This window comes from Sylvia atricapilla, chromosome 3, assembly GCF_009819655.1.
Source record: "Sylvia atricapilla isolate bSylAtr1 chromosome 3, bSylAtr1.pri, whole genome shotgun sequence".
In the NCBI taxonomy this organism is placed as follows: Eukaryota; Metazoa; Chordata; class Aves; order Passeriformes; family Sylviidae; genus Sylvia; species Sylvia atricapilla.
This window is the reverse complement of record NC_089142.1, coordinates 49,674,357-49,696,174: the sequence shown is the minus strand read 5'-3', so window position 1 is coordinate 49,696,174 and position 21,818 is coordinate 49,674,357. Positions and strand designations below refer to the sequence as shown.

Here is a 21,818-nt window from a genome sequence, read left to right as displayed (position 1 = left end):
ATGGGATGAAGAAGGATTTATTGTTCCTTGTGGGGAGTAATATCCTTTGTAAGGAAGGGGTGGAGATAGCAAATTACTAGGCAGCATGTTCAAACAAAAAGAAGGTGGTTCATAACAAAACATGTAGCTGAGCTGCACCGTGCCAGAAGTGTGGTGGATGCCAAAGGCTTCTGCAGGAAGCACAGAGATAAGCAATGAAGGAAAAATAATTTGAGCTTTATCAATTTAAAAGACCAGAGCTGGCTCTAAAATGCACTGATGTATAAAAAAGAGGAGATATAGAAGAGAATTCTAGAAACACTATATTGTTTCGCGTTAAACATATGAAAAGCTAGAATTGTTAAAAATTGAATGAATTTTTCTTTCCCCATTCTTACCAGGTGCTTATAGTCACTGAAATTAAAAGTGTTAATATTGCTGAGGGTTTGCCAGTACTTGAGTCACAGAGTTTCATGTTTTGGCATAGCGCACTTTAATAATTAATCACTCTTGACACTTTAAATTGCTAATGATATTGGATAGGAACCTTTTCAGTGAACTTTAAATAAAGGAAAACACTGTTCTAAGATATGAATCAGCTTTTGCAAAGCTCCAGGAAACCTACAGCTCAAATCAAAATGTTACTTTAGACGAACCTATATGTATTCTCTAATGCCAGGCTTGGTGTGCAAGGGATGAGAGGAAATTTTAAATGCACCAACATGCATTGCTTCTGAAGTGTTTGGACTCTGAGTATTTCAGACTCTTCTGGTCATATTCAAAAGCCTGGGCTAGACAAGTGAGAACTTATTTTGGCACATACTCCAAAGGGCTTGGCCATAAGCCAGTTGTGGTTCTTAAACCATATGGTGGCCATATAAGCTCTGTCGCAGAGCTGTGCTAATAAGGTTGTCATTCACATCCAGAGCAGTTCTCCCTGCAATGGCACCCTGGAAACTCATATAAAGTTATTCATCCTCTGATCACTCCTCTTAATCTGCTCTTGCTGCCCAGTCCTGAGATGCTGCCCCATTCTCTAACGTAATCTCTTTTTTTTTTTTTTTTTTTTTTTTTTAAATTTGCATATACATACACTGGCACTGTTAGATATTAAAAAGCATGCAGTGTAAGTGGGCGAACTGTGCATTACCCAGAAGAGGTATAGGCTACCTGTGCTTTACATTATACTATTCTGAAATGCTGGGTAATAAGCCATTGTGGTTATTAGTCCACAAGTCTTGTTAGCAATATGTTCTTTTTTTGTTTTCTTCCAGATCATTGCTTAAGATTTTAAGTGTTAAACTGGAAAGGAAGTTCTATAGATGTTTCTCAGTTGTCTACTGGAAATTTCATGTTGACTGATTTCGTTTGCTTTCTTTTCAGTTAATAGTAGGCTATTTTATGTGTTCTCTATTAATCCCTTGGAATAAATAAATAAATAAAGAGAAGACATAAAGGTAAAGGGTTAACAACAGATATAAAATGGAGCATATATGAGTACTTGGTCTGAAGATTTTGGTAGAGACTAATTATTCTTTATTTTGGTAGGCTTGTACATCTAGTTGTCTCTTATCATCAAAATTACTCCCTTTGAGCTTATGTTTTATGAGCTTCAAGTTCATTTTCTCTACCTTGAGTATATATATATATATACACTTTTTTAAAATGATCTGCAAAAAATATCTGTATTTACCTTAGGTCTATGAATTTAATCCAAGTATTGTTTGTGATATCTTCCTTTTGCCTAGGGCAACTATGAAACTCTACCATGGTGACTGCAACTTTGCTGGCACTCTGTAACACGGTGCCCACTGTTAGTCAAATTTATAGCAGTACTGTAGGTGTATAGGAAAACAGTCCTCTTGTCCAAGTATTCTGTGTTATGAGTGTGTACTGTAATTGCCTAGCAATAATCTTTGCTTCTTGTAGACCATGACTGCTGTGTAATTCCTTGGGAATGTTGTGTAGGAACGAAAAACAGTGATAACTCTATTTAATAATTTATGTGCTGTGCTTTGAGAAGCATAGCTTATATAGGCTTGGGAAATACTTGGTCTTATCCCATAATAAGAAATGTTCATTTCATTTCTTTGCACTCCTTCTCCCACTCCCACCACTGGTTTGTCTGACTGGTTATTAATGAGCTGTTCAGCATCACAATTTCCGCACTACTCTCAAGTTTAAGTTATCCTGTTGGCTGACTTAGCACAAACTGCAGTTGTTCACAACCGGCCTCTAAACTGACTCTTTCTCTGTTCTTTTGCCTTTTATCAAGAACTCAGAAGTACAACTGTTTGAGACAAACTTGACAAATTGTCACATTAATTGCTTTATTCAGTTTTCTGGAGCCTTCAAAATAATAGCAGAGGTTATTTCAAATAAAGTAAGATCTACTTGAGATTCTGACATTTTTTCTGTCTGTGCTCTAAAAAGGCCACATAGGCCAGATTCAGGGGAAAAAAGTCATAATAAGTAAGTGACTCCAAGGGCGACTTTGCAATAAGTTTTCTCCTTATTTTCTCCTCCTTTTCATCTGACTTAGTAGTGGGTTGCAGCTCAAGTACTAATCCTTAAAATTGAAAGTGCAACTGTTTAGTGGTGGTGTTAGTTGTATTACAAGAAGATTATCACAAAGAACATCTTTGCATGGTGAGCCTATCACAATCCACTGAAGCAAATCAGGTTATAGATGATTTTTCTGTAAGTGGAGCTCAGTTGTAAAGGTTCACTAGGAACTGCTTTTGTTGTATGGAGTTGCCAGACATCTCCAGAGCTTTTGCAGCAGTGTTCTTGAGCAGATGTCCTCCAGCAGTTCCATTCTCACTTTCTCATAAGCTGAGGAAAAATATAAATTGCTTAGCCAAGTTTAAAGGAATACTTTTCCTTTAAAGTTAGAGAAGGGCAGCCAAGTTCCAAATAAGCTCTTGGAGGATATTATGTTGTTCTTACCGAAGTATGCTGCAGTTTTATTAGTGGAATGTCTGGGGGAAAATGTAGAGGTTACTTCCTTCAGAGTAGGAAAGTGACATTCCAAAAATGGGTGATATAAGCAACTGCTAAAATAGAGAAAGTATTTGATTCTGTTAAATGTACCAAATAACTGTTGTAATAACCTCCATTTTTGTTTGTTTGTTTGTTTGTTTAAGATGGTGGAAATGGAAAATTATTTTCTACCTGAAAGTCTAATTTAAGAAAGTGATGTCAATGCTGCTATACAGAGCTTTCCAATCACCTCTCTGTTTCATGTGGAAGCAGAAACCTATAATGGCAGTGAACACAAGAGTTGACTGATACAGTACCTTTCTGTCTTAAATATGAAAAATTGAATTCTGATATTTGATAAGTTTACAAAATTAAGTTTACTTTTTCATCAGGTATTTCAGAGATGAGATGATAATCAAGTTCCTTAATTAGTTGTAGCTACTATCTTCTTATTCCCCTGGTACAATCAATTCCGGAATGAGTAGTCAGCTATTCACCTGACTCATTAGTCCTGCTGAGGGAGACAGGGACTGGACCTAATGACTTTCTCTGTTGATTGCAACCTAAATTATTTTGTAATTATAAATGTTTACTTCAGTATCAGAGTCTTCTCTAAAATATAAGAGTGGTTTTCCATTCATTATGAAAACTGCGAGAGCCAAGTTAGGAAATAGAAATTTTAGTAGAGTGGTCAAAATTGAATTTTTGGCATTATCCCATAAATAAGAATTGAAACTCCTACTAGACAAAAATGGTGTTTCGAAAAGGTCAGGGTAAATTTGAAGTAAGCATGGGAAAGTATTTTGAGTGACTCTGTTTTCTTGAACCTCACTGTCTGCATTAACCTTTCAGTACAGGATGATGAACACTTAATCCATTCCAAAGCAAACATACTGATGGTATTTCATCTTGCAATGTTAGGTCAAAGCTAGCTCTTGCCCATGTCTGTAACAGAGGTAGAAGAGTACCACTTTCGCAGACCACCAGAACTTGCTCTGAAAACCAGTGCCTTGCAGCCCCTCCTGAGCGGACAAATCCATGTGTGCAAGTTTTCCTTTGCCTCCCCCAGTGCTATCTTGTGCAGGTGGTGCACAATATCAGAAGAATTGTTTTCCACAGACTGTACTTCTTAAAGGGCTTTTCTAACTGAAATGGGATCAGTACTCACCACCTTCTTATAAAGCTTTATGTATATTATTGAGTATAAAAACAAGAAAGCAACCGATTGTTTTCATTCCAAACTGGAAGAAACAGGAATTTCTCAGTTACTGAGGCTTACTGGGTTTCATGTAATTTTACGATGAACTGTTCTATCAGTGGTTTAAAATGCAAAATTATGGTGGAAAATACTGTATATTAGAAGAGCTCTTCAAAAGTTCATTAGTGGAAGAAATACTTAAATATTATGATGTTGTGTTGTGGCATGGGAATCAAAGAAAGGGCTGTGAATTACTAGTTACCACTTGAATGCTTATGCACCCAGTTTTTAATTGGATTAATTGAAGTTGGATTTTGAAATTAGAATTAATTTAAATTAATTAGACCTATCTGAGAAGTCTTCTGTTGGAAAGTAAATCACCAGCTCTTCATGTATTTCAGGTAACATACAAGGAGCAACAATCGTGGATGCCCTTGATACACTATACATCATGGAAATGAAAGAGGAGTTCAAGGAAGCCAAGGAGTGGGTTGAAAAAAACTTGGATTTCAATGTGGTAAGGAGCATTGCTGATGAACATTTAATGCTCTGTTTAGTTGCCAGGGGATCAACTGAGGGCTGGGTTCTAGTACTACAAGCATGATGCAAGGCCGAAGCATTTAGATCGTTGATAGTTAAAACAGGGCAGGAACCTGGAACTAGGAAATTTACTCCTCTGCTTATATGCTTTTTCAGTCAGAGAGACTTAGGTAGATGGAAGTCAATGACCTGGACTGAAGGAAGGAAAAAGGAAATAGATTATATGCCATGGTAAGGTGAAAAACTGCCTTTTCAGCTTTTCTGGATAGAAGAATCGGGACCCTTCAAGCATTAATTTTTTCATTATGTAAACCTTTTATATTTTCCCTTTATGAAATCTTCCACAGATTTTACTTGTGTTTAGAGAAAGGTACATACCATACATACTGGTTCCTTTGTCTACTCCAGTTAAGCTGAGTATCATGAGTTAGGCTGAACTACTGGCACAACTGAGCTGCTTTATTCTTAGGAAGCATCACGTCTTCACAGCTGCATGTACAAATCACCGTATTAAGTGGCAAGTATGCAGCTGAGGTTCATTACTGAAGCTTTTATTCTAGAAAGACCTTGAAGAAGCAGGAGCCTCTTCAATTAAATTGAGAAGTCTTGGGTTTGGTATTTTTTCTTTTTTTTTTATTTTTTTGTTGGGGGACAGGGGATTTATTGTTTGGTATAGAGAGCTGAGGAAGCACCTCTGATCATTGTATTTAAATAAGCACAGTACTTAAGTTTAAGACAACACTTAACAGCTCTTGTAGTTGACATGCTTAATGTTAGAAACACTTTCTGAAAACAAAGTACTTTTCTAATAAGTTATGCAAAATTCAGGTTTAATAAGGTTCTCTTCCATGCTTGAGAATTAATTATCCTTTTAAGAAGGAGTTAGTAAGAGTGGATATTACATAGTTTATATAAGCAGTAATTTAGTATGCATTTATATTTACATTTCTAATGTAAATAGAGGATATTAAACAGTGCTCCTGCATAGTGTCGGAAGACTGAATGACATACTGACTTTATTTTGGCATAAGAATTTTTTTTCTAAAAGATGTTTTTGTAATACTAAATTCCTGTCTTTTTAGCTTGGTTTTATCAAGATATTTAGAAAACAGGATAAGCCACCAGAAAATAAACTCCAGTTAAAAGATTGATGTGAGCTCTACTTGGAGGAACATTGTAAGGTGTTGTAGAGTGATTTACATTATTAATGTGAAAATCTTTGGGTTTACATAAATCCTGCTATATTTGGCACTGGAAACTTATAGATGGTATTGCCTATATTTCCAATTTTTTTCTCAGTGATGCTTATAAGTTAAGAAAACATAAGAAATTTTGTATTGCATTTGTTGGTCAATGCAGGAGTCAAGCATATTTACCAAAGCAGCTTCACAGATAACGCTGACGTGCGTCACTAACAGAATATTGTTACTGATATTCCTGTAAATAGCAGCCTGGAGTTCAACACCTCATGAAATTATTTTCATAATATTTCATAGTCATACATAATTGAATTTTACATTGGCATCAACAGTGAGTAGATGAATTTTCCCAAACTGCAACAAGGAAATTAAAATAAATAACTGCAATGCCAAATTTAATAATGGATGTCCATTTGTTTAATGGCTGGATTGTTGGAAGCTACTCTACTCGTACTTTTGTTTAGTTTTCCACTTCAAGTGTAGGTTTTAGATTCAAATTCCAATTTTTTATTTATATCTTACAGTTCAAAGAACAGCAGTTCTCTTTTGTGTTTAAGCATTTATCATGTATCAGGCCTTACATGACATAATCTGCCATATGTTATGTACACTATTACTTGGTTTTGTTTTAGAAACCTTTGTCCTGTGAAAGTGATTTATTTGGAATAATTGACCCACTGCCATATCCTTGAGAGTTATTTCTTCTGAGTAGTATAAACTTGTGTTTGGTGTTTCTGATCATTTCCTGGGCAGTGACTGTTTAATCAGCATATTTGGCCTTTATTTGCATAAATAGGATAAGTTTTTCTCTTCATTTATTCTTAGAACCATGTCTTTCAAATCTTAAATTTTCTTTAGGATGTTCTTTACAAAAATTGCTGTGATTCTATTCTGTAGCAGATTTTTTTCTCCTTATGTTCTATGTCAATGCAGCTGGATAAAGGAAAATTTTACTAACTCTAGAAGATACTCATCAAACTATTTGGCCAGCACTCACACCATTCTCAACACTGATCATAAAAGTTTCCTAATGTCACTTTGTGAAGTAGGCAATAGTTTATCTACATGAAAGGACTTGCGGAATAAAGATGACTTAATGGGAAATGACAACGTCTCTTTTGCGCTAGATTTCAATCTCGCAGTTCAATGAATTGGGTGTCAGGGCTGCTCTTCTTTACCTTTCCAAAGATAGGTTTTGATTTTGAGGGAAAATTCTAGTTAAGTCAGCAACACCTTTCTTGGCAAACTTGTGCATTTTAGTAAGCTTGTCAGTGGATATGTTTAAAAGCTTTCCCTTTTGGAGTATAACACAGGCTATTTTCATTACAGCTGTAGCTGGTAGCCCTGTGATTTTGTAACTGAGATATCCACATTACTATGCTTGGAGCTTTTTTGTGTCATAACTGCTGACATATTTTTTATTTGAAACCTTGCGGAAGTTTCAGCTAAGCTGAGCCATTCCTTCAGGAATTAAGTTGCATTTTCTGACTCTGTCAATATTATAAGAGATGTAGACATACTTGTACCTCTGGAAAGAGTTGGCATTTGCAGTGGCTAAATCCATGGTCTTAGCTTTGAGTAGCGGCATGGATATGTGCTCTGTTCTCTGTTAAATCACTTCATCTCTCTGGGGGATTCATCTTTGCTCTTCTAATTAATATTGCCAAGGCTTTGTTCTGACCTCCCCACACAGGCTGCTGCCCACACGTCCCTTCACACTGCACAGCCCAAGGCTGCAGCTGGGCTGAGCTGTGGAGCAGCAGGTTACAAGGGAGGAAAAGGGAGCCAGACCTTCATGGGATCTTTAGGGAGCTTGGCTATTTTCTAGCTACAACTACGCATTGCTGCCTGTTCCTCTGTTCTTTTTCTTGTTTCAGAAGCTATACACACACACACACAGGGCTTTCTGAAAGCGTTTCTGTACCACCACCCCACTTCTGCTTCACCCTGGGGAGGAAAAAGCTATTGGGCTCTGCATTCCAAGAGCCAAATAACACTGAATGCTTGGGAAGAAAGATAAAGGAAAAGGGAACTTAATGAGGCAAATGAAGGGGTCAGGTGTCAGGGAGTAGGGGTGCAGGAGCAGAGCCACATGGCACAAGCAGTGAAGGTTTGGGAGTTGTTACATATCGGAATTCATGATGCTCTGCATCTACACCCAAACACACCTCAGTATCTTTAGGATGTGACTAAGTGATCCATTCCCCTCTTCTTCAGCCCTGCTAAACTCTTTCCATGCAAAAGGACCATCTTCCCAGTACTGCCTGCTGGGGACAGTCCTTAATCTACATGGTGTCCTAAAGCATGTCTGGACATTGACTGGAACAACAGGGGCCCACACCAAGACCAGATGTTAGCAAGCAAATTGTATGTGGGACAGGGCTTGAATTCATACCCTGACCAACTGACCAGCTGTCTGATGGAAGCATAGTCAGACAGGATCAGAATGAGAACACGGTATGGAGCAGAAAGCCATGCACTTGTTCGGATAATAGAGAAATTGGGAAAGTATGAAGGACATTTCATTATTTGCTCTCAAAGACAGGTACTAATGAATTGAAGAACTGCATAAAGAGATGGGAATGAATAAGAAGGTGAGAGGATACCCTCAGTCTTGTGTCCTGCCAATGCTCTTAAGCAAAGCTGTTTAGAGGTCAGTCAATCTATCTGTTTTTATATGCCACTTTTGAAGCTTGAAGGCTAACATACCACTTCTGATTTTCATGTTTGTGCTTAGCTCAGCAAATCTGCGTATTTTTTAAAGAGGTTTTGTCAGCAGCTTCGTGCAACCTAGAAGTTTTGTGAGTTATGTGTCTATTATTTGGGAACTGGAAAAGAATTGGTAAAAGTAGAGAAACTTGAAGTTATGCTTTTTTCTCTATTGGCATGTATACACTAGCATAGCCCCTTTCCAAGGTCCCAGAATTGCAAATATTATTTGCAATTGTAATAAATAAGGCTTCCAGCATTTATCATTGACTCAGCTGTATCTGTGGTGTGGCAGTCAGTAACAGGCAGACTTCCAGATTTCCGTCTGCTTATTTCAGCCTTCAGCATTTACAAATCTAAATCCTACTAGTCTCAAACTGAAGTTATTATGATTGACTTGTAATTGTATTTAAAAGTCCACAGACTTGGAACATTGTAGTTTTTTGGCTCTTTATTCTTTGTGTTTTTCCTCTTCAAGTGAGAAAAGCAAAAAGTTTCCTAATACAACACTTTGGAACAGTTTTCCCATTAAAAAAAAAAAAAAAGGAAGAAAGAAGTCGTGCGGGAGGTGTGAGTAAAGTGTAATGGGTAGGAGAGAAATCTTAAGAAAGCCAGGAATTGAAAATGTTTTTTTAGTTTGTGGGACTATTTGATTACTCATTTGCCGCGTAACTTATCAGTACATTCTAAATGCCAGACTTCAAAGTGACTTAATTTTATTTTTGATTTTGTGTAAGAACCAATTTTGATGGGCTAAAAGGAGATCCTGCAAATTCATTACTAAAGGCAGTTCTTTTGCAGCTAGAGTTCATTAATGCCTTCAGTAGCACTTTATTTTTGTTCCTGTTAAAGATCTTGCAGTTTGCCATGCAGGGACTTCAGCAAGGTTAAATAACATGTTATGCAATAATCAGGCTTTGACACTTGTGATAAAAAGGTTGCTAAGACTGTTTCCCATGTCTTCAGGAACTGAATATTTTACCAAGCTGCCAGTAACTATCATTTGTGGAATATGAATGAAACTTATTTTCCCTACAATTGCAAGTAATTAAAATCTTGTCTAATTACAATAGTTGAAAGAGAGCTGTTGTAATACTATCCATGACACTAACATACTTCTTGGGCTGCTTGAAAATGCTAGGATTTGTTGCTGTTCCAAACCTTTGTGCTTCAACAGGAGAATATTATTATTTAATAGTAATAATAATTACAAGTTCTTCTCATTTCACAGGAAATGTGAGCCCTTTGTGTCCACTTTTTAGTCTAGAATTATACACCTTATTCAGCATTGTTCAGTATAGGGTCTCTGGTGTTCTCTTGCACAGCTTGTTAAACTGCAGGATATGGGCTGCTTGCCATGGTATGTGTGCCTGGGGGAGTTGCTGTATTCCTTCTACACAGGAGCAATAGATGGAAATGCAGATGAGATTACTAAAGTTCTATACACTCTTGATGATACAAGAACAGGAGAACCAAAGGAAATAAAGTTTTGGAAGGAATCTTTGCCATAGAGAAGACTGAAACAAATTGTATGTTAGGATTTGTGGTGTTATTTTTTGTTATCTTTATAAGAACAATGAGAGTAAGCTCTTTATCAGATATAAATTAAGGTGACCTGATTATAGGGAATGCATTCATCTGTGTAAAGAGCACACATGTTTTTTCTAGTGGAATTTGGAAGAACATGTAACCAGTGCTGCTGGTGAGCACCAGATGGAACCTAACACTGGATAAATAAAAATATTTTTGTCTTTCAAATGTTGTGTTTGTAAGAGAAGGTGACTTCCCATAAGAAAATACAAATGGAAATTGTTTCAGCCTTGGTCTATGAATTGTGGAGAGGAAGATTACCAGGAACAAGATGCATTAGGGAAATTATCCAGAAGGGTATGAATACTGATTTTTGGGAAGCTGAAAGAGTTCAATAGGCAAAGGCCTTCAGGAGAGCCCAGTTGACAGTAGTTTGTTGTCTGAACTGGGTTTCGATATTAAATTCAATATAACAGCTGTTTGAAGCCTCAGTAGTTTACCAGTTGTAGCCTTAATCCGCTAGTTTATGGAAGGGTGAGGGAAGCTTAGTGGTGAGATGCAGCTGAGATCAAATTGGCCTTGTCATAGATTTGCAAATAAAACAGAAATACTGAATAACACAGGCTAACTAATATAGTCTTGGCACTTTATTCTGCCTGCCCCCTGCCTATTTGGTTATATTTGCTGTCTTTTGATTATGGGCCTTGCTAAGGCATTGTCACCCTCCCTTTCTTTAAAAGGAGTTAGTATAATAGATTTTCTAGTTATACCTGTAATTTTCTCCAGCATCTTGAGTATTTCTGAGCTATGGGTTTTCTTCTACTTAAAAAGCAATTTTAACAGTACTTTGGTGTTATGTATCTAGCCAGCAATATAAAGGATGGATGTTGTATGTCTTTGTCAAAATAATTTACTCTTTAGAAGCTAATCAAGGAAACCAGATGAAATTCCTGAAACTTGTCACAGCTTTGCTCTTGTACCACTTATTGGATTCACACATTGCTTTTTGTTTTCTATTTTTTCTCAAGTACAGTGATCAGAAGTCAGAATTTCTCTGGATCTTTTATAGTACTTGGACTATTCCATTTATATGTTCAAATAGTGAATGATAAATTAGTGAATAAATACAAAGTGAAAGGCCCAATTACTCACATTCAGCAATTAACATAAAAGCCCTGGAATTAAAACAAAAACATGTTCTTCGTAATACATGTGACTCTTTTCCAAGTGTCTACAGACTTTCAGAATTCTTTATAAAATGGAGGCCTGCAAATATCAGATCAAACTGATGTTTAGCACAGATGTGTACTAACAAAGATGTTTCAGATCTTCTCAAACACAGAACAGTCTATTTGTGGTACTAATGTAAAGACCAGAAAATTGGAATTTACATTGATCCAGTTGTTCAGAGCTGTGTTTTACACTTGGTACCTTAAAAAGAGAACATCATTGTCAACTTGAAATATACGTGTCCAGTCACTTCATCTTACAGAATTGCCATTAGAAATAATTGCATTAATTCAGCCACTTCTCAGATTTGCTATGCAAGTGATACAGTAACTGAAGGAGAAGGCTAAATTTAAAATAAAAAATAATTCTCACCTCTACAGATGGTGAAGTAAAAATTTTGTGAAGTTCAGATGAACATTTTTCTGATATATTTTGGTACTGTTAAATGGTTCATAAGGTGTTCATACACAGCCTGATCTGAGAGCAAAATTAAAAATTGTATTACTTACTTAGAATTTGACTGCTGAGTAGAAATCTACAGACTTATTTGTGCAAACTGTAGGTGCATGGTTAAATATATGATAAGAGGGTATTGGTCAGGGTGTGGCAGCTTCAGTGTGTCATATCATATAAAAATTTTAAAAATCAAACCAGGAAGATGGGTGAAGTTGGTGTAGCCGAAGTCTTCTACTTTTAAGACAAGTTCATTTTTTTAACAGACTACTTCTTCACATATTCTTTCCATATAGAGATGTTTTCTTGACATAAAATTATAAAACTTTAATTGTTTTGCCAACTACTGTTATTTGTGTGCTGAGAATAATACTAACCTGGTACAGTGAGTTTAAGAGTAACTATGTATCAGGCATACAGCTTTCCAATCTACCGTTTATGAAATGTTTCAGGTTTTGTCTGCTTCAGTGGCTTGCCTAAAGATTTTGGTTAGAAGCAGATATTTCAAATGTAGGTTCACGTGACCTATTGGGAATCTGATACATTAGAACAATGGTTTCCCTCAAGAAATGTCGTGAAAGATCACCCCTTCAACATATATTCAGTATTACAGTGCAAGTAATCTTTGTGGCTCAACAGTAAAACCTTTATTCACATTACTTCCAAGTAGTCTTGTCTGTAACTGCTTTCCAGAAGCCGATGTCAGTGCACATGTACTGAGCCTTCCTTAAAGGGCCTTTGCACTCCATGAAAGATAGCAATGGTTTTGTGAGTTAAGTGGCCATATTTAAATCCAGAAAGGCAAAATGTAAAGTTCTGGAGACAAAATATTCAGGTCATACACCACTCAATTTACTTCAAGCAATTGAAAATCAAAAAGTAATTTAATTCAGTTCTCAAAGGAAACACAAGTGTCTGGGATATCTGATTAACTCATTTCCTCATCTGACACCTACCTCTTTACAGCTTCAACCTTCCCACATCAAAGAAAGGTACTTGACATGTGCTAAGGCTCAGGACTGAAATGGAAAACCTGAACTTCTGAAGAAGGTTCACATATTCATATTCTCATACTATTCATAGGAATTTCAGCTAGCTCAATCTCCAGGGAAGAGAAGCCATTCCTTTCACTCATTTAATCATCCTTTCTTCAGTCAGATCAGGTCAGATCAGCCTTTCTTTAGTCAAATCAGTTCTCTACTAGTAGCTGTCTTATGTGTTGGATCTGAAGGTAGACTTCTGTATTTAATGTACATGTACTGTAGATCCTACACACCTGCTTAGCAGGTGAACAGAAGCCTCGTCTAGTTAGTTCAGATTTCTAGAGGGTTTAAAAGTTTTTACATCACCTCTCCCCAGGTTTAATGTGAATCGTGTCATAATAAAAAAGCCTGCATAGGAATGTTCAAGTTCAGGTGAATACCTGTTTCCATTTGCCTTATTGCTGCGTTCAGTGAGACAGTGACTGAACAATTGGAAAGAGAAATAACAGATTTGGAAAAAAAAAAGACATTTTAGAAACAGAAATTAAGCTGCAGAAATTAAGCTGCAGAAATTAATGTTGTTTCTCTTACAAGGAATAAGATAGGAGCAGTGGGGGAGAGCAGTTACAGAGGAGAAACTGCAGATTTCTAGAATACTCAAAATAAACTTGAAAGCGTGTTATGCTCTGAACACTGCAAGACAGGAATATAATTTTGCAGTCTTAACCCATGATTCCAGTCTGACTTTTCAAGAGGCAGATGTGTGATGGCTTTACCTTACTGGCCACTTTGAATTGTGCTCATGTGTATTAAAAAATTATACAGGCACACACATATGTACTATATTAATTATATATTAATCAGAGTAATTCTGAAGGAAATTATATCCTCTTTTTAGGGGAGAAAGTGCAGAATACATTTTAGAGGACAAAAGCTGAATTCCTGAATGTAAGCCAAGTAGCATTGTAGCAAGTCTGGGAGTATGTTTTGAAGCCTGTACTCTTACAATTTACAAAAAAATCACCAACTCTGCAATGTGTCTAGATACCTTTTCTTAATCAGAGCACCTCAGAAACTGAAGAGCTTTAAGTAATATTTCTATTAAGTAGCCTAGTTCTGGTCTGTTTATTTGTTCTGTAAAGGCCATTTGCTACAATTCAAAATCAGTAGAAAACAGGGAGCAACTTCTTCCCTCCTGCGTAAACTGACATCTGAATGTTTAAACTGGAAAAGCACAAAACCTAGCTGAATGAAAGGAGTCTGCAAACCTTTCAGAAGAAATCCATCCGCTCCACCATGCACTGATTTATATTAAATACAGCTATAGTGTTTGTTGGCAAATAGAAAAGGGAAAAGTGACTCAGTAGAAGCAAGAGCAACCCAGAACCTGTGAAAGACAAATGTCTTTTTTATGTGCTCAAAATTTTGGGACACTGTTGGGTACCTTTTTCTGCAGAAATACAGAAATATAAAAAGTAGTATCACACAAAAAAGCAAAAATTAAGAAATTTCACTAGATCAACTTTTTAACTGAATGCCTCGAGTGATTTGAATGTTATGTGTTGGGGTAAAACTGGAATTGCCTTAATAAAGGATAAAAGCATGTGAGACTCAGATTCATCATTTATGCATGAATTTCAAGAGGCAGGGAAGAATGTGCATTGAGTTTTGAGACAGATACTGGCTGGACCTAGTCTTTATCAATGGTAAAAGATCTATCTGCACCAGCTTGGAGAGGGCTGTCACTGTAATAGCAAAATGTCATCTTCTTCCTTGTGATTACACATAACAATTACATTTTTTTATGAGCATGTAATTAACCCATTCTAATGTTACCTTCTTTTTTGCAGTAAGCTGCATTTTGACTGAAGTAGAAAAACACTTGATAGGACATCAAAGATCAATACTGATCTGTCTGAGATGGTTTAAGGGGAGGTAGTGTGGGATATGTGATCCAGGGGCACTTTTTGGGCAAATGCTGAATCATCTGCACGGAATGATAAGTACTTAGATATGTGGATTTAGAGAAAGCCTTATAGCCCAACAGAAGAGATGAAAAGTTGAGCAGGATGAGGATAATGGAGAGGATATTTTGTCAAAGTGAGGAAGAGAAAGAAATTATTTAAATTCTTATGTTGGCCTTCCCTTCATCTTCCGTAGTTTGCTATTTACAGCTGTTGTGCTTTGAAACTGTATGTATATATATATACATACCTATATATAGAAACAAACCAAACAATCCTCTATAGAAATAAATTTATGTTTATTTCAACAGAATGCTGAAATTTCCGTATTTGAAGTGAACATCCGTTTCGTCGGTGGACTACTTTCAGCTTACTATCTTTCAGGAGAAGAAGTAAGATGGTTTATCGAACATATCATCATCTAGATAAGTCATTAAATTTAAGTTTAATAATTTTATTTACCCAAATTATTATTATTATTATTAGATAATTTTATTTGTCCGTTGTTTAAAACTTTGAAAATGGCTTGTACAGCAGAGACCAGCCCAACGAGTCTTCTTGCTTCTGTTACTGTTGCTTTGTGTAAGTCCTAAAGCTATTACTTCATTTAAATGTTAAATGATATTTGAGTTTTTTCCCTGAGTGGGAATCACACCCAGTGCATCTTACTGGGCTTCATGGTAGAGTGTGTAATTATGGAGTTCCTACTCAGTGGTGGTGGTTGATTTGGTGCATCAGTTTCCTGCTTCCCAAATGGGTTTCAAGTGTACCCTTGAACTTGTTTAAACTTTTGCTTTCTGTTCACCTACCTGAACCTCAGGCTTCAACTCACAAGGAAAAGACATGTTCAGAAAGAAAAGGCAACTGTAATCCTATACATGTGAATATCTTTAAAACATTATTAACCCATTAATCTCTATTACCTGTCATGGTTTCTGGAGAGACTGAAGATGCAATTTCATCTTAGAGCTTTGTCTAAATGCAATTGCTTGTGTAATATTTTTGGACAAGGCCAAAAGAGTCACAGGTACCATTTTAAGTGACAGATACTCTAATATTTTCAAGTCTTAGCTTGGCACTTGAAAAGTATTTAATCTAACTAGTTTAAATTCATGTTTCTGTCTCTGGATTATAGTAGTATTTTGTTGCAGCATTACACAAGTTAATACTCTTTAAGTATAAGTTTTATTTATCGTTCCTTAAATCCAAAGCAATCCCTATTGGAAACTCCACAAACCCAAGAAAGTTAATTCTTTTCATAGGTAAATTTCCCAAATACTAGGTAGAGCTCTGTTTTGAACCTGGTACTTTAAATTACTTAAATTCTATGGCTGTGCGTGATTATTTTTTGTTAAAATTTATCATTATGTTAAAGTTGTTTTAGCAAGTACTATTGGGTCATGTGCCTGACAAAGCAGTTATAAGGAGACAATGACACTTTTATGTCTTAATTAGATTTAGCTGCTTATTTCAGTTGTAGCTGTGCTGAGTGTAGATGGTATGGAAAAGACATTGGTGTCTTAAAACGCACAGGTTGTATTATTTGAATTGTTTTGTAGTTTTGGGGAGAGGGGAAAATGCAGTCAGACACATAACAGTAATGGAAAGAACTAAGAGGTCCTTGGGAACTGGCTTCTGGGTCTTTGCTAAGTATTGTTTTATTATGTTTTTTCTCTTTTCACTGGGGATCTACCTGAGAAACAGATTTGGACTTTTCTAGCATAACCTATTGGTACACTTTAATTAACCAGTTCTGACAGAAGCAGAGAATATTTCTTGGCAGACAAGCTGATAGATGAATGCTCATGGGCCTTTACATCAGTGGCAGTATGTCTGCCAAGAAATGCCTTAATCATTTGTCATCAGTGCTGGTGATTTCATATGTATGATGATGATTTATGTCCTGTGTCTGTTCATGTGCAGTCTCACTTTCAATCAGCGTGTATAGTTTCTCCTAAATAACGCCTAGTCATTGCTTCTCAACCATTCTTTCATCCTCAGAGAGGCAGTTTTACCACCTCCTTTTAAGCTAGATTGAAAGTGTTCCAGTAGAACTCTTGCACAAATGAAATGAAGAGATATCTGAAGCAAAACAAAGGGTTTCACACAAGGGGTAATTAAGTGAAACTCTTTGCAGTGGAATATTGGTGATAATGGATGTTAGTGCCCATTCTAAAATTGATGGACTCAGTAATGAAAGTAAAATGGTCTCTTACATACAGAGAAGAGGTGTACTTATTAAAGAGGGTGCCAAGCTCTTGCATCATCCATGCTTGCCCCTGGTTCTCACACTCTCTGTTAGACATCTGCTGTCCAAGACAGAATGATGTCCCTAAACAGTTTTTCTGGTGACTTGGAGAGGGCAATTTAGCGTGCTCTGCCTTTGTCAGATTTGGGGAAACTTCATGATTTGTCTCCTAAATCCCAAGATGCTGTGGCAATAGCCAGCCTCTGCCAATGGAAAGAATGGGATGCAGGAGGGTGAGGTTCTCCCATATTATGTGGGTCCCTTCATCAGTGCTGCTGCTGAGAGATGTGGAAAGGCTGAGGGTCCCAGAGGCTGGCTGCCACCATAGAAAATATATCTTTAATAATCTGCTAGTGCATTACATTACTGTGTGTTCCTAAAAAGGTGGCACAATCTGTATGCACACTGCTTGAAGGATTAAACTTCTCCAGTTAAAAGCTCAATTAATTCTTTATCAGATTAACTATTAAAAAAACCATATATTTGCTGTGCTCACTTACCAGTGTTCTAATTGAAAAAAGCTATGTTTCGGTAGAAGGAGTGATGGAAATAATTATTGTTTGTGCTTTTGAATTACATTTCCATGGGTAATGATCCAAAGCTGCAGCACATTGTATGTTTCATAATTATTTGTAAGTCTAACTAATCACGATTAAAGAATATGCTATCATACCGAGTAGTGCCTAAAACATCCTGCTCACGTAATAGTTCATTTAGATAAAGTCACCAATGTGAATCATTCTAAAAATGAACAGATTGAGTGCTTTACCCCTTGATAACTATATGTGCTGCTCACCTGCAAATAGAGGCATGAGACACTTTCTGTTAAACTTCCTACAATCTCTGCCTTACTAGAATTAATATGAAATATCTAAAAGTGCTAGAAATGTCAAATGCCCTTTTTTTTTTTTTTTTTTTTTTTTTTTTTTTCCCCTCTGTGGTAACTGTCTAAACTCAAGCCAGAAAGTTTCAGTCAAATATCGACTTCATTTGTAAAATACATACAAATATCAAAAAACTTGATTTTAGGATGAGTAACTGTTTAAGTGTTGCTCTTTTTTATTGTTGTTGGTTGTTTTTTGGTTTCTTTTGGGTTTTTAAGTCCATAATAATAATATTGCATGTAAATGTTTTTCTTGGTATTTTTTTCCTGTAAGTCACTGGCTGTAAATGATTATTAAAAATAAGCCTGGCTCTTTAAAAGCACTGCTAGAAATGAAAATTTTTTTTGTTTGTATGAAAGTATCTTTAGGAAACTGTAATATGATAGATTTATCCCATAGGACTGAGAGAGTTTTCTCAAACTTTCTTTATAATTTTGCTTAAATAAAACCTTGATTAAGTACTAGACATGTCTTAGAATCTTAGAAGATTCCTAATTTAAGTATTTTTTGGTTTTGAAATGAAAAAAAAAGTAAGGGAGAATTTTGTTTTACAATTGCCTTGCTGTACTTATTAGTTTGATGTTACATTCTGGCATACCAAGGGTCAGGAGTACTGCATGCAGCAAGGTCCTCTGTTCTGCAGACCCAGATATTTACACTTCCAAATGTAGTCATATAAGGAGATAATTTGTTAACTTTTGGAGGAGGACAACACTGAACCCTGTAACAGCAACTAAGCTCTTTCTTGGAATTCATGGAGATTACAAACATTGCTTCTGAGCACTGATTTTCACTGTTGGGAATAGCAGTGGTATTGGTGCTGAAAGTCATGGTAAATATGTGGCCCTGCTCTTAGTCCAGTTAGGCTTGTACGTTCTCTAGGTCTTCTGATTTACTCATAACTGGTTCTTAAAGGCACGGCAAAAGCTAAGTAATAAGGGGACTGTTTCACTTGAAGCTTGGTTCCACAGTCAGGAAATACATTGCATAGGCAGAAATAGAAGGAGCTTTTGATTTGCTATTTGTGTGAGCAGCAAAAAAAAAGTAAATCCCAAATTCTCTAAGTGAATAAGGAGCACATGAGTTTCAGATTCAACTGGTAATTTTCCAGATTCCTTTGAAGCTTTTATGCTTTCTGAAGGCATAAGTAACTTTTTCCCCCAGAGTTAAAATATTTTGGACACAGCAGCTGTTTTTCCTGCATAATATGCTCATATTGCCATTCTTCTCCATGGCATGAAGCAGAAATGTAACGGATTTATACTGTTTTTTTACTGTGGTAGGATAACCTGTTTGAAGGAAGGCTGATTTATTCTGATCAGGGTGAAGAAGTAACAAAAACAGACCAAAACAAGCAAACAAATTAACTTCAAAAACTCCAAAATAAAAATGAACAAACTAACAAAAACACCCAAAGAAAAAACCCAAGTTGTTCTTCATAATGATAAGTGTTGGACTTAAGTTTCATGTGTTACTCTCTATGGGCTGTTAATTAGAGGTTAAAAAAAAATAAAGCAGGGGGAAAAAGTTATGATGTAATTAATTGGTTTATATCTGCATTTAGAGCTGGAGTTACAGCACCACTTTTCAACCTCACTTGATGATCTTGGCTTCCTGTCTGACTTCAGACAGACTTAATCATTGCTCACTGTAAACCACCAGTGATTGCAGAGGTATCTTACTAATGAGGAGCAGGCATGAACTAATGATGCAGATGCTATTCATCTAGAACTGCCTTTGCCAGGCTGACCACAGAAGATTGCTGAGACATTCTGCAGAATTTAGCTGTAGCTGTTCTTTCTGTCTCTCCCTCTCTTGTAGAGGTGTCTCTTCAGAGAGAATATTTAAACTCCATTAATACAAAAAAAAATTCTGTCATTTAGCAGTCTTGAATGGTAGGACAATTAAGGTTTTTGTCACCTATACAAAGGTATTGGCCTTTTCTGCAAATTGTGATTAAGTTCCAGTGTATGTGCCTTGAGGATCTTAGCTCACCAAGTGTAAGCACTGACCACATATTTTATCTCCTGATTCCTCTTACTTAACTTGACACTAGTTAACAGGAGGACTTTTCCTTTTATGTCTGGGAAGCTTGATTTCTAATGCTGTTTGAAACTCCAGGCATACTGTATCAGCTTGATCACTTCTCTGTGAATGCCACTTAACTCCTCCTTAATCATCTTCACAGACTGGCAGTAGAATTCCCTGTGTGGTACAGACTAGAAGACTTCAATTGCCTGTAGTTTTCTACAGCCCTGTTTTCAGATTTGGGTTCTGTTTCCCACCTATCGTCCATCTGCTGCCACTTCTAAGCAATACATCAGCATTTCGGTGGTGTCATGTTTTAGTTCCTGTAGAGCTCTGAAATGATCTTTATGCTCTCTTTCATTTTTATAGATTTATGATTTTTTAACTTGATATTTCATTGAATCCTGGAGCCATTCAACTTGGAAGTCACCTCAAGAGATCTTCTAGTCCAGCCTCAATATTGCAACAGTCTGTTAGACTTGTTCTTTGAAGAATCTTCCTGCATGGGAACATGCCTAGGCTCTGCAAAACCAAACACAGAAGCAAATTTATCTTTGGCAATGGCTTTTGTTCATGCACTATGTTCTTTTAAACAGACATGTCCTATTGTTTCTTCTAGCTCTCTAGCAGGCCTCATATTTCTCTTTTTTTTTTTTGTTTTTAACCTTAAACACTTCTTCTTCAAAAATTACATTTAGCCTCACTTAAGAGTTTTCATTTAACTTATCATCAAGCATTATCATTTTCTGTATTCCTTAATTGGACTCAATATAGTTTTACTTGTAATTACCTTCTTTACAGTGATACCAAGAAGGTAAAAGTCATCTGAACCTTTTGATTTGAGAATTTTTGGACACTTAATCTCACCTTTTATTCTCTAAATCATCTCCAAGCAATTTAACCATATGACTGTTTCTTTCTAAGTTCATTTCAGCTGGTCATCTTGATTCTCTTTCCAAACTTAATATATTACCAAAGTGAACCTATTGTTTAAAACAATGTGTTGACCTGGGGCATGTGGCCCCTGTTGACAGTAATATGTCAAACTAAGTTAAGAGCTACTTTTTCTCCTATAGACTGAATTTCTGCAGAAGGCTGTCATTACAATGTATAAAATCAAGGTTTACATCAGCTCTGATGTAGTACTTAACATCCTACTCAGGGACAGAGAGATTTAAAATCTCCTCTGTTTCCCACAATCGCAGTCTGTAATCTCCATTACTATTTCAGTCTCTTCACCACCTTTAATAAATCTAATGCTGTTCACTTTCTGTGCTAGCTGCATCAAAATGTACTGCGGAATCCCTATGGATTCACGTTCTGGAGATAACCTTGACTCCAAAGATTTTCTTTTATGTAGACTGTTCTGCTGTTGCTAGCAGACTGCCCTTCAGTCTTCTATTTCTGTCTCTTAAGTTCCTGCAGTGCAATTACACTGTCACTGCTGATGAAACCCATCTCTCTCAAATAGTTCTCTTTACTCCAAAAGTTTTCTCATTCCTAATACTTCTGTCCCCTTTCTCCCAGTGCTACTTGCTCAGCTGCTCTGTGCAACTGTGCTGCTCAAGCTGGCCCCACACTTAATTCTGAGGAAAATTGGAAGAATGGTAACAGAGATGTGGACTTCCAGTCTTGCACATAATTAAGATGTTGCTTCCAGATTTTCCTTTTCTTCCCTCTCTGCTGTGGGGTTACCGATAGCACCCACGTGTACATTGCCAGGGAACTGTTTCTGGGCTCTGAGTACCTGAAGCCTGATGGAGGCTCTGCCCCTGCACCGTAATCAGGCACCACCACCAGGCACACAATCAGCTGCCATCACCAACAGTTTTTGTGCCTCAGAATGAGGGCCCTCAGGCTACTCTGCTAATGTAAAGTGGGAATAGTGGCA

At 36.6% G+C, this 21,818-nt stretch overlaps 1 protein-coding gene across 1 annotated transcript in view; it reads left to right on the top strand.

Annotated features, from left to right (window-relative positions):
* MAN1A1 (mannosidase alpha class 1A member 1) overlaps window positions 1-21,818 on the top strand; it is a 138,641-nt gene that overhangs the window by 41,711 nt on the left and 75,112 nt on the right. The window contains exons 3-4 of the mRNA XM_066315303.1: window positions 4,561-4,676; window positions 15,079-15,159. Of these exons, the coding sequence (XP_066171400.1) occupies window positions 4,561-4,676; window positions 15,079-15,159 (197 nt within the window). The remainder of the gene's footprint in view (window positions 1-4,560; window positions 4,677-15,078; window positions 15,160-21,818) is intronic.